Source organism: Calidris pugnax, unplaced genomic scaffold, assembly GCF_001431845.1.
Source record: "Calidris pugnax isolate Ruff unplaced genomic scaffold, ASM143184v1 scaffold68, whole genome shotgun sequence".
Classification (NCBI taxonomy): domain Eukaryota; kingdom Metazoa; phylum Chordata; class Aves; order Charadriiformes; family Scolopacidae; genus Calidris; species Calidris pugnax.
The window spans coordinates 2,855,302-2,870,744 of NW_015090921.1; the positions used below are offsets into that span (position 1 = coordinate 2,855,302).

General features: G+C 58.7%; 1 protein-coding gene across 6 annotated transcripts in view; it reads right to left on the reverse strand.

Annotated features, from left to right (window-relative positions):
- Positions 1-4,477: 4,477 nt before the first annotated feature.
- The window catches only part of DGKZ (diacylglycerol kinase, zeta), a 60,552-nt gene continuing 49,586 nt past the window's right edge, over positions 4,478-15,443 (reverse strand). For all 6 annotated transcript variants that reach the window (XM_014950272.1, XM_014950273.1, XM_014950276.1 and 3 more), the window contains 9 exons: positions 15,152-15,221; positions 13,347-13,387; positions 12,622-12,812; positions 12,066-12,097; positions 11,255-11,298; positions 10,748-10,868; positions 9,846-9,882; positions 9,446-9,545; positions 4,478-7,009 (listed from right to left, as the gene is read on the reverse strand). In XM_014950272.1, coding sequence (XP_014805758.1) covers positions 6,893-7,009; positions 9,446-9,545; positions 9,846-9,882; positions 10,748-10,868; positions 11,255-11,298; positions 12,066-12,097; positions 12,622-12,812; positions 13,347-13,387; positions 15,152-15,221 — 753 coding nt within the window. In that variant the 3' untranslated portion in view covers positions 4,478-6,892. The remainder of the gene's footprint in view (positions 7,010-9,445; positions 9,546-9,845; positions 9,883-10,747; positions 10,869-11,254; positions 11,299-12,065; positions 12,098-12,621; positions 12,813-13,346; positions 13,388-15,151; positions 15,222-15,443) is intronic.

A 15,443-nucleotide genomic window follows, 5' to 3' on the forward strand; every position in this document is an offset into this window, starting at 1 on the left:
CGGGCCGGCGGCGGTCCCTGCTCAGCCGGGGAGTGTGCTGGGGCTGAGGGGTCAGGCCAACCTCCCCTGCCCTCAGGGGGTGTCCTGTGTCCCCCCCTTTGCCCTCAGTAGGGTGTCTCACCCCCCCATGCTCTGTGGGGTTGGTAGCAATGAAGTTTGGGGGGGTTTCCAGCTGACCATGCACCCCGGCATCGCGGAGTGGCTGGAGGGGTGCAAGCCCAACGGTGGGCTCCCCTGGGCCCCCTGCTCTGTGACCCGCTGGGAGGTGGTTCCCCAGGGCACCCCTGGGGCTAGATGGAGCAAAGGGAACCACCCCATGTCTCCATCACCTCCATGGATGCCCCTTTCCCCATCCAAGGCCGCTGGCACCGATGGACCAACCCTTTCATGGTTTCTCCTCTTTTCCACCCTTGCTCTGCCCCTCCTGGGAGGGGTGCTGGGGAGCGGGCACCTTCTCAGCACATCACTTTCACACTGGCCTAGGTGTCCACCCAGCCCTGTCCCTCGTGCCCTGCCTGGCCCCAGCTCAGCCACCCTGCAGCCCTTCTCCTCGGGGCCAAGCAGGAACAGGAGATCAGGCTGCTTGGTTGGGGATGAAAGGACGTGACTGCTCCCTTGCCCACATCCCCCCCCCTCCATTTTCTTAGGAGGTGAGGAGAAGCAGGGACCAGACCAACTCTCTTCTGCACTTACCAGCCAGAAAGGCGAGTGTCGTGCCAGAAGAACGGGGATTTGATGGGGACTCCATCACCTCCATGGATGCCCCTTTCCCCATCCAAGGCCGCTGGCACCGATGGACCAACCCTTTCATGGTTTCTCCTCTTTTCCACCCTTGCTCTGCCCCTCCTGGGAGGGGTGCCAGGGAGCGGGCACCTTCTCAGCACATCACTTTCACACTGGCCTAGGTGTCCACCCAGCCCTGTCCCTCGTGCCCTGCCTGGCCCCAGCTCAGCCACCCTGCAGCCCTTCTCCTCGGGGCCAAGCAGGAACAGGAGATCAGGCTGCTTGGTTGGGGATGAAAGGACGTGACTGCTCCCTTGCCCACATCCCCCCCCCTCCATTTTCTTAGGAGGTGAGGAGAAGCAGGGACCAGACCAACTCTCTTCTGCACTTACCAGCCAGAAAGGCGAGTGTCGTGCCAGAAGAACGGGGATTTGATGGGGAATGGAGCCATTTTTCCACCCCTGCCCCTGGAAGAAGGCTGCAGAGAGCAGGGCTGCCACAGGTGGGGTTGGGGGAGCGGAGGAGGAGGGGGAGAGGGAGGGGGAGAGGGGGAGAAGCTGTTTTTTATGAGCTGCTTCACAGACAGGAGTCGCTTTCGGAGAGATTCCCCCATTTAACTCGCACCCTGCCGGTGGTTTCCTGAACATCTGCAGAGGTTTAGAGGGAGGGCTGGCAACCACGGGAGCACACACAGCAAGGGGTGCTGCCCTGGGTGCCCTGGTGGTGTGGACATACTGGGATGTACCTTTGAACACGGGGTGCAGAAATGGGTCCTGATAGCTGGCCAGGTAGCAAAGCCAAGAGTCCCCTTAGCTCCCCTCTTCCCAATCCTGGACCTTTAAACCAAAGCTGAAGAAAGAAAGCTGTGGAGACAAACGTCCCGGTCAAACAGAAGGGGAAGGACCTAGGTGTCCTGCTCGTGGCTGGGGTTCAGTGGCATAAGGCGAGTGTCGTGCCAGAAGAACGGGGGTTTGATGGGGAACTGAGCCATTTTTCCAGCCCTGCCCCTGGAAGAAGGCTGCAGAGAGAGGACTGCCACAGGTGGGGTTGGGGGAGCGGAGGAGGAGGGGGAGAGGGAGGGGGAGAGGGGGAGAAGCTGTTTTTTATGAGCTGCTTCACAGACAGGAGTCGCTTTCGGAGAGATTCCCCCATTTAACTCGCACCCTGCCGGTGGTTTCCTGAACATCTGCAGAGGTTTAGAGGGAGGGCTGGCAACCACGGGAGCACACACAGCAAGGGGTGCTGCCCTGGGTGCCCTGGTGGTGTGGACATACTGGGATGTACCTTTGAACACGGGGTGCAGAAATGGGTCCTGATAGCTGGCCAGGTAGCAAAGCCAAGAGTCCCCCTAGCCCCCCCCTTCCCCAATCCTGGACCTTTAAACCAAAGCTGAAGAAAGAAAGCTGTGGAGACAAACGTCCCGGTCAAACAGAAGGGGAAGGACCTAGGTGTCCTGCTCGTGGCTGGGGTTCAGTGGCATCAGGTTTGCAAATCTGAGTTATGGGACTGGGGTGGGCAAACCAGGGCTTGGTGGAGCTGAGAAAGAGCTGGGTGTGGGGCAAGCTCTGCTCCTCTTCCTCAGCCAGGAGCCAGAGACCCCACTGGCGTCCCCAGAGGTTTTCACTCCTTCCTCTGTTTCCAGCTATTCCCGTTCCCCTCTTGTCACCTCCTGGGGCTGGGGACCAGGAGAGAGGTGCTGGCTGCGAGGGAGAGCGGAGAAGGGTTGGTGTCCATCACTCCCAGCAGTGGCTTTGCTTGGTCCCTCGGGGTCCTCTCTGAGGGATGCAGGGGGGGAGGGAATGGCTCCTTCCCCAGCCCAAAGAGGCAGCAGAAGGCTGTGTTTGCAGAGAGGGGCCTCATAGCGAGGGAAGGAGAGAAGAGAGGGAAGGTGACCAACCCAGGTGGGTTTCCTTGCCGTTGCTTACCTCGAGCTTTTCACCTCTAAGGTAGTTTGTGGCACATCAGCTCCGCATTTTCCACCTCCAAGTCCAAGGCTGATCCTTGGGGCAGTGTTGCTGCATTGGGGAGGGGGTGGATGGGGGCAGGGGAGGGAGAAGTTTTCCTTGCTCAGGCTTGTGGAAGCCGGCGTGTGGCAGGTAATCATTAACAGGGTCAACTGCTGTCACCCCAGCTCTGTTTAGCTGGGGCTGGGCTTGCATGGCTTTGCCCAGTATGCACACATGTCCCCCACCATGCATATGCAAACTTCCCCACCCCCAAGGTGGGTTTCCATCCCACCAGAGGCCAGAAAGACCCTCTGAACCTCTGACACCCGCCTGCAAGGGACAAATGGGGGATGCTGAGGCCCTTCAGAGAGAAGGGAAGAGCTCTCTCTCCCCCCTGACAAAAGGTGGACTGCCCCTTTCCTAAACACCGACAGCGATGGCATTTGGGACCGTTTCTCTCCCTCGCCATAAATTTGACACCGGGGGCGGCTGGAAAACTCCCGTTGCCATGGTTACTGACAGCCCTCACCGAGACAGGGTGGGCCAAGCGCCAAGGTGCCGGGGTCCCGGGCACCGAAGCGGAGCTGGGGCCCCCCTCCTCCCAGTCGCACGTCCCCACCTGGTCCCCGGGCAGAGGCCCAGGGAGGCGGGGGGGGGACGACACACAATTTGGTGTGCCTTACACCCGGGTACAGACCCCCACTGTTAGCTGGAAGGCTGAAGGCGATGAAAGGGAGGCGCATGGTTGAAGGGGGGGTGGGTGGTGGTGGTGGAAGGGACAAATGTGGCCGGGGAAGGAGGCTGCTTCTCCAGGATGGGGAGGGGGAGGCTGGAGCCACAGGCAAGCTGCCAAGATGCCCTCAGGAATCCCAGTTTTGAGTCCAGCTCCACATCACCCACTGCCTCCATCCTCAGCTCCCTCAGCAGCGCGTCCGTCGGGACGGAGCGATCACCTCCCATTTGCAAAGGGAGCTCTGCAGGGAGAGACAGCCTTGGCCGCTGTCCTCCTCCTTAGGAGACAAGGGCTGGGAGCAGAAGAGTCCCTAATCCCTTTGCTTTTGTCATGAGAGAGCGGTCCTCCCACCAGAGATGATCCCAGCCCTCGAGGTTGCAACCCCAGCTCTGGAAGAGGGACCCCACCGCTCCCCTCCAGAGCTGGGAATGAACGGGAAAGGCCACCGAGCAAGCTCGTCCCCTGCAGGGTGGCATGGCTGAGGACAGGTCACCACACAAAGGGCTGAGAGAAACGTTTTGAGGTCTGGAGGCTGGATGCTGCTGCCATACCCATCAATAGCCATGCGGCTACAAAGGACAGGGCAGGTCTGGCTCCGGAGCTGCCACCTCCTGCCCCAGAGAGGAACCAGAGCAGGGCAGGAACAGCAGGTTGCCAGCTCCTGATTCACACTTCCAAGCTCTTCTGCATCCCTTGGGATGGCAGTGCCCTTTCTCCCTGGTCCACATTGCACCAAATATCAACGTATGCCACAGAGCCGGGGAGAAGGTCCCTCAGGACAACATCACTGCATCCAGCAACTGTCCTAGAGGGATGCTGTGCAGGACCTGGCCCAGCAGGGAACTCTCCAGAAGACCCCCCAGTTAGGATGGGGGCAGAAGCCTCGGGGTTCAGCCTGGAGGGGTGTCACTCATACAGTGCCTGCTGCATCCTTCTTGTCCCAAAGTGAGGTTGTGTGAAATATTCCAATTTCTCACATTCTCACAGATGCAGCCGGGGACAGGACCTAAAACATCCATCTCTTTATCAATTTCTCCAGTACATCATTCTCACAGATGCAGCCAGGGACAGGACCTAAAACATCCATCTCTTTATTTCAGTGGCGAGAAACAACAACATCCAAACGGTCGAAGTCAAAAAGCGATGGGAACGCCAGGCTCAGGCCAGACCCTCGGCCTGTGGGAGCCGGCACCCTCACAGAGTTACAAAAATACAGTCCTACAACAGCATCTAGGAAACACAGACCCAGGTATTGCACAGAACCCCTGCCCTCCGCGGGCAGGGTGACCAACACCCCCTCCGCCTTCGCCGAAACACAAGCCAGGCTTGGAATTGCACAGCAACTCAGCTCACGCACGCACGGAGGGGCCAGGCAGGGAGGGGGAACAGTGTGTCTCTCAACTACCTGTACAAAAAACTAGAAGGGAAGATGATACAAAACTGGGGAGAAAGGGGGAAGCTGGGGCTGTAAACGCCTGCGGCATCCCGGTTTGGGGGAGGGCAGAAGTCTGCACCTTTGAGAAGATGACAGTGCCTTGTGTGTCGGTGGCCAGCAAGCAGTGCTGGTAGGAACCCTGGGTGCTGCTGGAGCACCCCAGCTCTGAAGGTGTTGGGACACTATTGTCATTGATGGCCAATAATGCCACCGACCAGCGCTGCTAGGAACCCTGGGTGCTGCTGGAGCACCCCAGCTCTGAAGGTGTTGGGACACTATTGTCATTGATGGCCAATAATGCCACTGACCCCTGGCACCCCGCACTGCCCTGGTGCCTCTGCTCTCCACCGCAGCGTCCTCCATCTCCCAAGGGAACTCTGCCCCCTGGCCAAAAAGCCTGCAAGGGTATTTTTGGTTCTCTGTGGTACCCTCATACCCTTTTTGCTTTCCTGTTGGCATTAGAGGAGATCCGGATGGTGCCACCCAGCACTACCCACCGGGGGCAGCTGGGTGTGAGTGCAGGTGGGACCGCACACAGCCCGGGGGGCAGCTGCATCCTCTCCTGGGTGCCAAGCTGCGAGCAGCTTTGCACCCACCACCCTCCTGAAGGGACCAAGCACGGTCTGCAAGGCCCACAGCCATCAGCTCTCCTCCTCTGCTGGCACCTCCTGGTCCCACAGACTGCCGGCGCTGCAGAAGCCCTGCTGAAGGGCTGGCTTGATGCCTCTCTGCAGATGCTCAGCACCCACAGGGGAGATGGGTGCCTCGTGCCCCATAGCAGGTGGTAAGTGAAATGCCATCCCATCGCAAGCATAACTTGTGCTGGGAGCCCTGGTGCTTCCTATGTATCCAGATCCCTCTTTCTGCTAAAGCTGGAGAGGGTGAGCTGGTGGCCTGCCCAGGGAGCTTGTGTCTGGGCTGGGCGAGCCCCCAAGTTTGCCCTGCAAAGACCTGCGCCCAGTTTTGGGGGGAAGGGGGGTGGTGGTGGTGGCAGGAATCGGGACTCAGAGGATGCGTGTTGACAGGAGCATGAGGGGGGGAATCCCTGAGAGCAGCACTGACTCCAGCACTGCCCCTCCAGCCCCGTGCAACATCTAGCGTTGTGCGCGGGGCCGGGGGGAGAGCTGAAGCAGGGAGGGCAGCTGGATCCAAGTCAGCATTTGGGAAACATAACAGGCTCCACCACAGCCACTGCCCAGGCCAAGCACAGCTCTCTACCTGCTGCAGCAGGCTCACAAAGAGATGCCCAGCAGACACTGCTCCACCTAGCCTTGCAGAGGGAAGGATGGTGGGAGAGCTTGGTAGCCTTCCTCCATGCTATCTCTGCCAGACTGCTGACTGGCTAAGCACTAAAGGCAACTGGGAGGGCAGCATCTGCCCTGCTTCCAGCTGCCCCAGCACTGAGGAAAGGCTGGGTGAGCCAGGGACTTCCCTCCTGCCACAGAAAGCCCCAGCAGGGCAACGAAGAGACCCCAAATCGAGAGGAGGGAGGAGGAGGCGGGGGCAGTAAGTCATGGCGCTTCCCTCGAGGCAAAGTCTGAGGCTCACGGGCTCTGCTGTCGGCCCGCACAGCCTGTGCCTCCCACGGCTGTGCCAGACAGGAGAGGAGGAACAGGGCATGAACCCAGCCAAGCAAGGAGGGGGGAGCCGGCAGCAGGGAGAAGGGGCAAACAATGATATGCCATGAGGATCATAGGTAGGAGCCTGCTTAGGTGGCACTGGCATCACTGCCGTGCACAAGGGTGACTGGGGACTTCACCCTGGCCTTCCCCAACAGGGCTGTGGGATGGAGCCCATCCAGGGCAGAGAATGCGGTAGATGAGGGGCAAAAGAGGGGGGGACACACACAAAGAGTCAGGCTTCAAGTCCCAAATACCCATTGTCCTCATAAACAAGAGTCCCAGCCCAGCCTGGGGCAGAGCTCTGCTGTCTCCATCTCCTCTGGGGACCAGGTTGACATCTTAGGGAAGGCTGAGCCAGACTCACAGCTCTGCCACTTGCCATAGTCCTCCTCTCGTCCTGCCCGAGCTGGCTTGGGCTAAGGCACGCCGAGCACTACACAGCTGTCTCCTGGTCTTCTCGCTGGATCATCTGGTAGTGCTGTCGGTTCTCGAGGTAGGCAGCTAAGTCGGGGTCATTCGCCTTCTCAGCCCGGTGCTTGGGGGTGTCTCCCTGCAGAGGGGAGGCAAAAAGATGTCAGAGCACCTAGCACTGCCTAAACCGCTGCCTCAGCACTCAAAGATGCCCCCATTCCCCCTTCCAAAAAGGTGGCTACAGCTGGGTCCACCAGAGCCCACAACCAAGGTGGGACATAGCCAAATGCCCGTGTCCTCCCCACGGAGGGAAAGAGTGCTCCTTCACCAGCACCCCGAGAGGAGACAAAGGTTGGTCCCCACGACCTGCTCTTCCCCCCTGGGGAGGCTGGGGTGGGGGAGAAGGTGAGGAATGAGGGGTATGCCTGGGGGAGTGCCCAGGAATACCAACCCCCCCTTTCCCTCTGGCAGCCCGGCCAGCCCTCCAGCTCCCGGCGGAGGATCACATTTCACCAGCTTATTGCAGCCATCTGGACTGTGTCCACTAATGAACTCCCGCACTCCATAAAAAGCAAATCTGTTAACAGCTCCCAGCTCTGTCTCCTCTCCCCCTTCCCTCTCCCTCCCACCCCCCCAAACTCCCCCCTCTTGCTCCTCGCTCCTCCTCGCCAAGCGCTCTGTCGCCGCCATGGAAAACCGGACCCTGGAAGGGATGCTGGTCCCTTCCCCGGGTGCACAGCGGGGCACGGGGGGGCTGCCAGTGGGGTGCTGGGGTCTCCAGGGCGACCCGTGGTGTATTTCTCAGCAGGAACAATGGTCGGACACGGACAAAAGCCCATCCGCTGTGGGGAAGGGCAATGCACCAAGAAGCCCCCTCTTTTGTACAGGCACCCCAAGACCCTGGCACACCCCGTGGTCCTGCACACATGGAATCACAGAATATTAATGGTTGGAAGGGACCTTTGAGATCATCAAGTCCCCAACTCCCCCCACACACGCAGGAGGAGAGCTCTGTGCTTTGCTGCCAGCTCTCCTCCGGGGAGGGGGACGGTGCGGGGGGAGGCTTCTTCTCTGCAGCCCCTGAAGGCGAGTGCTCATTTAATGCAGCAGGGGGGAAAGACCAGAGGAGGAATTGAGTTTCTTTCCCGTCTCCCCCTGAAGCCCCGCAGCCTGAAACCGGAGCTGCCAGGGCCCCCCCTGCCCACCCCGAGCAGATAAAGCTGGGCCTCCCTTCCCTGGCCTCTGCAGGGTGTGGGACCAGCCCGCCCCAAATCCCTGCCACTGCTCTGATGCACCCCAGAACTGCCCTGCCCTCCCCTGCTCCTCCCCAGTCACCACCTCACCTGGGCATCGCTGTCTCACCCTGGGCACTGTGCAATGCCCAAGCCTTGGCCAGGACCAAGGAGGAGCGATGGGGAGCCAGAGATTGTCTGTACAGCATCTGGGTTTTTTTAGTCTTGAGAAGGCTGAGGGGGGATCTGATCACTGCACACAAATACTTCAAGGGAGGGTGTCAGGAGGACGGGGCCAGTCTTTTTTTCAGTGGCTTCCCAGTGACAGGACAAGAGGAAACGGGCACAAACTTGAGGATAAGAAGTTCCACCTAAACGTGAGGAGGAACTTCTTCATTTTGAGGGTGGCAGAGCCCTGGAAGAGGCTGCCCAGAGAGGTGGTGGAGTCTCCTTCTCTGGAGACATTCAAACCCCACCTGGACACGTTCCTGTGCAACCTGCTCTGGGTGGACCTGCTTTGGCAGGGGGGTTGGACTAGATGATCTCCAGAGGTCCCTTCCAACCCCATCTGATTCTACAACTCTATCTCCCTGGCAGCTGGTAAGGGGGCTGCACATCATCAGAGGCAGCCCCCAAGCTCTGCTGGCCCCAGCAAGTTTGCACCCCATGGCTGGGCTCCTGCCCTGCGTCCCTGACCCACAAGACTGCACCTCCTTGGCTTGTTCCTACATCTCCTTCACTTACAGCCCATCTGCCAGATGGACACAACCACGTCTCCCCTCTGCCGGGAACCTCCTGTACCAAAACACATCCTCAAGTCCCCCTCCTGCGACTCGTTTGCCAGGGCTGGCACAACTCCTGGGCCACCACGGCACGTCTCGATTAACCCAAGCATGTGAGGGAGAGGGCTGCTTCTGCCTGCTCCTGCTCCCCACGGGCCGGCTTCCCCCACCGAGAGGAGGTCCCCAGCACCCCCATCACGGCCGCCCGCGGGGGGAGAGCGGGGGGAGCCCTGCAGCTGGGAGGGAGCTCAGAGAGAGACTGTCCTTGCTCTGACCCCGGAGGGCGGGCAAGGGGGAGATGGGGATGAGACATTCCAGCCCCTCACTTCTAATTTAATAAAACAAGGGGGTGGGGGGGGGAGAAGCACGAGGAGGAGAGGGATTTAACCCCTCTGCAGCTGGGCTCGGCAAGCATGGGTGCTTCACCTCAGCCCTTCTCTGGCTGGCGTAGACCCCAGCTGAAGCACCCTTGCCCTGCTCTCCTGCTGGCCACGCTCCTGCCAGCCCCCTGGTGTGTCCCCCCACCAAAGAAAGCCCCGCTGGCAGCCCTCCTGCTGTCACCTGCAGGTCCGTCTTCATGAGCGAAGCCCCGGCCTCCACGATGTAGTGGCAGATAGTGCGCTGGCGTAAGGCTGCAGCCTGGTGCAAGCTGGTTTCGCCGCTGGGGAGGAGAAAGCAGGACATGTGATATGTCCCCCTCCCCCCCAAAAAACAGGGACATGCAGCACGCGTGGGTGGCAGCAAGGGACAGCAATTGGGCTGCAGCAGAAGCTTGGTGGTGGGCTGCACGCTTGTCCTCCTTGGCAGAGGAAGGCAGGGGGCTGCTCGGGGACAGTCAGTCCAAAGTGGACCAGGAACCATGGCTGGTAATTAGAGCAAGGGCAGCTGATAAGTGCCCAGACAACTTGTCACCTCGCAGAGGGTCTGGCCAACAGGTAACACAAGTCAGTCAGCAACTTACTTCTCCTCCTCGGTGGCATCGAGGATTTCTGAAGGGGCTGTGGAGAGAAAGTGCAGGGAGAGTGAGACCCGGCTGTGGGGCAGAGATGGACCCCCCTGCTCCCCCAGTCACACTCTGCATCTTTCCAAAGGGGCTGCTCTTTCCATGCTGCCTGCTCCAAAAGCTCAGGCCAGGAACAACACCCGAGCCCAGGGAAGAAGAGTTGTTGTAGACTCATTACAGAAAAACATGAAAATAAAAATAAAGCAGCCTGTATTTCAGTGGGCACTGCCAAAAACATCAAGAGGTCAGCTGTCCTGAAGGCAGAAGCAGGACACTGAGAAACGTTTCCAAGAAACATGCTGGTCCCCGTGCCAGGATGCAGCAACAGCCATGGGGACACCCCAGTACTGGCAGAGACATAGAGTCATAGAATGGTTTGGGTTGGAAGGGACCTCAAAGATCATCTAGTTCCAACCCCCTGCCCTGGGCAGGGACACCTCCCACCAGACCAGGTTGCTCAAGGCCACATCCAGCCTGGCCTTGAACCCCTCCAGGGATGGGGCAGCCACAACTTCCCTGGGCAACCTGTTCCAGTGTCTCACCACCCTCATAGTAAAAAATTTCTTCCTGAGATCTAATCTGAATCTTTTTTCTTCCAATTCAAAACCGTTTCCCCTTGTCCTATCATTACCCTTCCTGGCAAAGAGTCCCTCCCCAGCTCTTCTATGGGCACCCTTCAGATATTGAAAGGCCGCTATAAGGTCAGATGCCAGGGAAAGCCCATACGCCAGAAGGATGTAGCAAGGGATCTAAAGGGATCTAGAAGGGATCGAAAGCCAGGATCACCTGGGATCAGCCAGGGTTGGGCTTTTCGGGTGCTGGACTCCTTTGCTAAGGGTTGCCCCCTGGCCCCAGCTCACCGTTCTCAATGATGTATTTGACGATGTCCTTGCTCCCTGATTTGACAGCATGGTGGAGGACGGTCTGGCCCGAGGAGTCTCGCACCATCAGGTCTCTTCCAGCCTGGTGCAGCTCTTGGAACTGCAGGAGGGAGAGATATTGCTTGGGATGAATTGCCTTTCCCAGCTCCAAGCCCCAGCATTGCGTCCCCGGGGTGCCCAGCACATTGTGTGGATATTCAGGACCTGGTGGGGAGCTTTGTCCAGCTCAGCCACGCCACCAAGTTCCTTCCCTCTCTGTCCCCCAGGGGAGGAACAAGGCTTCTTGCCAGAAGCCTGCCTGGTTTCCAGCCACTGGTTGTGGAGGAAGGTGCTCGGCAGGAGCTGCTCCAGGGCGATAATGGAGCACGGCTGGCAGAGCTTCCCATAGCCCCAGGGGAATGCCAGAGAAGATCTCCCCAGATGCTTCTGGAGAAGCCCAGAGCCAACCATGGGCTGCACATCCCAGCAGGCAGCAGCAGCGCCTACCTTGCTGAAGTTGCCACTCTTGGCAGCTTCTATCAGAGGGTCATCTGAAAAGAAGGGAGACAGATCAGGGTCAGAAAAGCCAAGCTGTAATGCCATTTATCTAACCGGGGAGCCAAGGGTTGGGCACCTGAGGCTCAGCAGTCAGCTGGAGCTCCTCCAGGTGCTAACCCCTTGGTCAGACTGGCTCCCCTACCTTCAGGCATGTAAGGGACAAGCCACAGGAAGGCAGAAGACCCCACGTAGCTGGTGGAGCAGCCAGACCTCAGCCCCAGGGAGGTGCACAATCAGGGGGAGCAGTCTCTGCCCATGGGCAGGGTGACTTGGGATGGAAGCAGGGGACAGATCTCCCGGGTGTCAGCCAGCGGCCGCGACGCCTCTCACCCATGACTCACTCACACTTCCAGGCACTGGGCTCTGCTCAAGCTTCAGGAAACTCTTTCCATTTGCTCAGCTCGGTGAGGCCCCTGACCTTGCTTGCTGCTTCCACCTCCTGGGCCCTCAGTCAGCCGCCAGAGACAGCCCCTCAAACCCAGCCCACAACATTTGGCTCCGCAGGTGGGGGATTAACCCCTCTGCCCACACCATTTCCCTCACGGCGGAGTCAGGAAGGCGCCTGGTGGGCCCACTCCACAAATCACTGTCAGCTCTCTCCTGCCCACCTCGGGGGCTCCGCGCTCCCACCCAGCACACAGACAGCAGGGACCCTGCCTGCACGTCAAGGGAAAGGACAGGCCAAAAAAACCCCACCATGGCAGGGTCCCAAATGAGTGTGACCTGCAAAGAGGTGCAGCAGGGGTGGGACAGGACTCACCTTTCTGCGGGAGGCAGCGTTCAGGCTCAGCGCTGGAAGGGAGGAAGAAAAGGCATAACTAACCCTGGCAGCAGATCACCCAAAAGGGCACACAGCGGGTGGAGGGAGAGCTGTGGAGAAGCCAGCAGGCAGGAGGAGAGGAAGGCCAAGGGACTTTTCTGCTCTTTGGCCATGCCATCTGCTACTTCTCTGATCTGGGTTCTTCCCCATTCCCCCTCCCATTTCTACTGCTCCCAGCTCCACTGCTCACCCGTACCTGAGGCTGACTGTATTTGGACCAAAAGAGACCCATGCCCTTCGCCCCATGGGCTAGGCACTGGAGCTTGACTCCATGGTTGAGCCACCTGGTGATGCCCCATTGCTTCCAGCAGTGCTGGCAGAAGAGCAGGGAGGACAGGATGGTGTCTCACCTCCTGATCTAACTCAGCACTGAATTCCTGCTCGCTTCCAGGGAGCCCCCCATAATCTGGGCCAGGGATCAATACTGTGAAGCCAACCCTGGCTCTCCCATCACTGTCATCCTTCCTGAGGTCCAGCACCTCCATTCCAGACTCACCTGGGGGCAGGAGAGGAGGGTGGAGAGGAGGAAGAGGAAGGGAATGCAAAATGGTCCCCAGTGGGTGTGGCAGACGAATCAACGAGGTCAGGCATGGCAGGAGAAGTGCCCACAGTCTGGGTGATCACCAGCTCTGGGTCCAGCACATACAGCTCATCCTGAGATATCTCTGTCACATAGTTGAGGTGCTCCTGAAAGACACAAGTCACCCCTCCTCAGAAGCAAGACCTACTTCTGTATAGCTTCATCCCCTCACATCCCATGCCCTGTAGCCCACTCACTTGCTCCTCAGCAGAGCGATGGTGGCTCAAAGAGCCCTGGGACCCATATGTGGGAAACCTCTGGGTCTCCTTGTCCTTTTCAGGCTTCCCATCTCCTGCTAACTCAGCAGATGACCCATACATCTCATCTCCACATCCCCCTCATTAAGACAACCCCGGTTGGTGGGTGCCTGGCCAGCCTTCCTACGTTGCTATTCCTTACCCTTTTTGCTGTAAGGTCATGTGAGCAGCTACCAACCCAAGTCTCCGTGCTTCCACCCAATTCCCTTTCTGCAGCAACCTGGAGGTGCTGGGGCTGGTCCTGGGCGCCAGGCCTGTCACACCACCCCTCAGGGGATGCCACAGAGCAGGGCAGAGGTGTGAGACCTGCACATCTCCAAGGCTAACGTGAACACAGGACACCCAAGCACCTTCCCAGTAGACATTGGGGGTGATGACACTCACCTGTGCACGGTCTATCCTGTAGAACCGATCAGCCGTGGTTGCTGTAAGACAGGGACAGAGAGAGACAAGGTAATTCTTGGCGTGAGATGAGGGAGATGGCTGCTTTCCACCATGGAGTGATAGCAAACTATCCAGCCACTTCGTGGCTTGCACAGAGGGCACAGCAAAGCAAACAGCACCCCCTCACCCTCTTTACCCTAGAGGCAGACTGTTGGGCCTGCAGACCACCATGCTCCTGTGCAACATGCCTTTGCTTGCTATCTCCTCCTCAATGACTCCTGACAGGGAAGGCAAGAACACAACTAGCTGATGCCGTGGCCTTTCTGGGGGATTTTGAGTGCTCCAGTCTTGCAATGTAGGATTTGACTGGGCAGATGAAACTCAGGGCCGTGCAGCGTGTGTCTCAGCACTCACACCAGGTGAGGAACTGTCCCGATTTAACATGATGCACCTGGTTGCAGAGCATTAAGAAATGGGGACACTAGGTTGGGAGAAGAGGGAGTTCAGCTTCCCGCTGACTTGACTGTAATGTCCCACAGACCACCACAAGGCCACAAGGTCAGAGCTTGTGACTGCCAGGTACAACAAAGCACGCCACCACTGGTTGTAGACCCAAGCATCCCATCTCCTAGGACAGCAGGAGAGCTTCAAAGCAGCTGCCAGCCCAAGTGCATCCCTCTGCTCATCCACTTCCTTAAAGAGGAGCTCCTTCAACACCAATGGAGCAAGAGGTTCTGCTGGAGCCAGAGCCACACAGCCACCACCTCTTGGGACTTATGGATGGCATCTACCAAGGGAGAGCAGGACAGGTAAGAGCACAGTGCCAGGACAACTCATGCAGGGTGGCACTTTCCCCCTGTGTCCTGCAAGGCTGGTGCCTGCCCAGGTGAGGTTGCTGCAAGTGGGACCCTTGAGGACCTGGGGAATTCTCTCTGCAAACAGAACAGGGAGAGGCCGGAGCAGATGAGAGGGGTGAAAGAGACCCGTTTATCCTGTCCTGGCTGGAGATTTACAGCCAGGGAGCTGCTGCTGAAGACCTGTAATTCGTTCACTTGGATGAGCCTGCTCTGTCTTGAACGAGCCTCTGGCCTCTGCCCTGACATGTTTTCCTGAGCCCAGGACCTGCTGCTGGGAGACTGGGAGGAGGAGGTAAAGTGGTCCTGGTAGTGACACCTGGGAGCAGCAGCGCCAGCAGCCCCACATGCAGGGCTGGAGGCCCCAAGGGAGAAGCTGCATCCCTTCTGCCTAGCACGAGGCTTCCCAAGCCCACTTTTAAACCCACAGCTGTGCCCTGCTACTGGGAAGTCAGGGAGATGAAGTGCCACCAGCACTCATTTCTCTTGGCCAGCTTCTGGACAGAAGGAGAGCTCTGGAGCCCCCTTGGTCAGTGAAGACAAAGGGAGAGGAGAAAGCTATTTTCAGGCAGGGGAGAAGAATCAGCTGGAGCCCAGCAGGGAGCCTGCTGCCATGGGACTAGGATATTCATGGTGAGCCTTGCTCCTGGAGTGCTGGAGCAGGAGGGCCCCCTGCCTGCATGACACTGGAGAGCAACCCCAGCAGTCCGTGATGGGACACACGTTTCCAAGCTGCCTTCAGCTTTGGGGGCAGGAGACCAGCAGACACCCCCGGCTCCACTCATGGTCAGCAGCCAGAGGCACAGCCTGAGGCAAAGCACTGCTGCACTTGGCCACAAAGACCCCAACATCCGTGAGTCTCAAGTCCCACGTGGGTCTCACTGGTTGTCACCAAGGGTCTGTCACCTCACCTCCCCTAATTCAGACACAGCCAGGGAAGATAATACTCACAGTCTAGGAAGCACCACTTGGGCGACAGCTTCTGGGATGACAGCATCTTTGGTTTGGCTCCATCTCCCTCCTGTATAAAAAACAAGCAGAGGATACAGTCATGTCTCTTGTCCTCCTCAGCTCTTCCCAGAGCGTCCCTTGTGCTTTGGGAGGTCCCTGCAGACATGGTGGACCACAGGCGCTTAGATGGGAAAGGGAACTTGAACACGGGCACAGCACACAGCAACGGGGAGCATCATGGGACAGACTGGAGCTCACTGGAGAGAGATACCACAAGATGAGCCCACAAAAC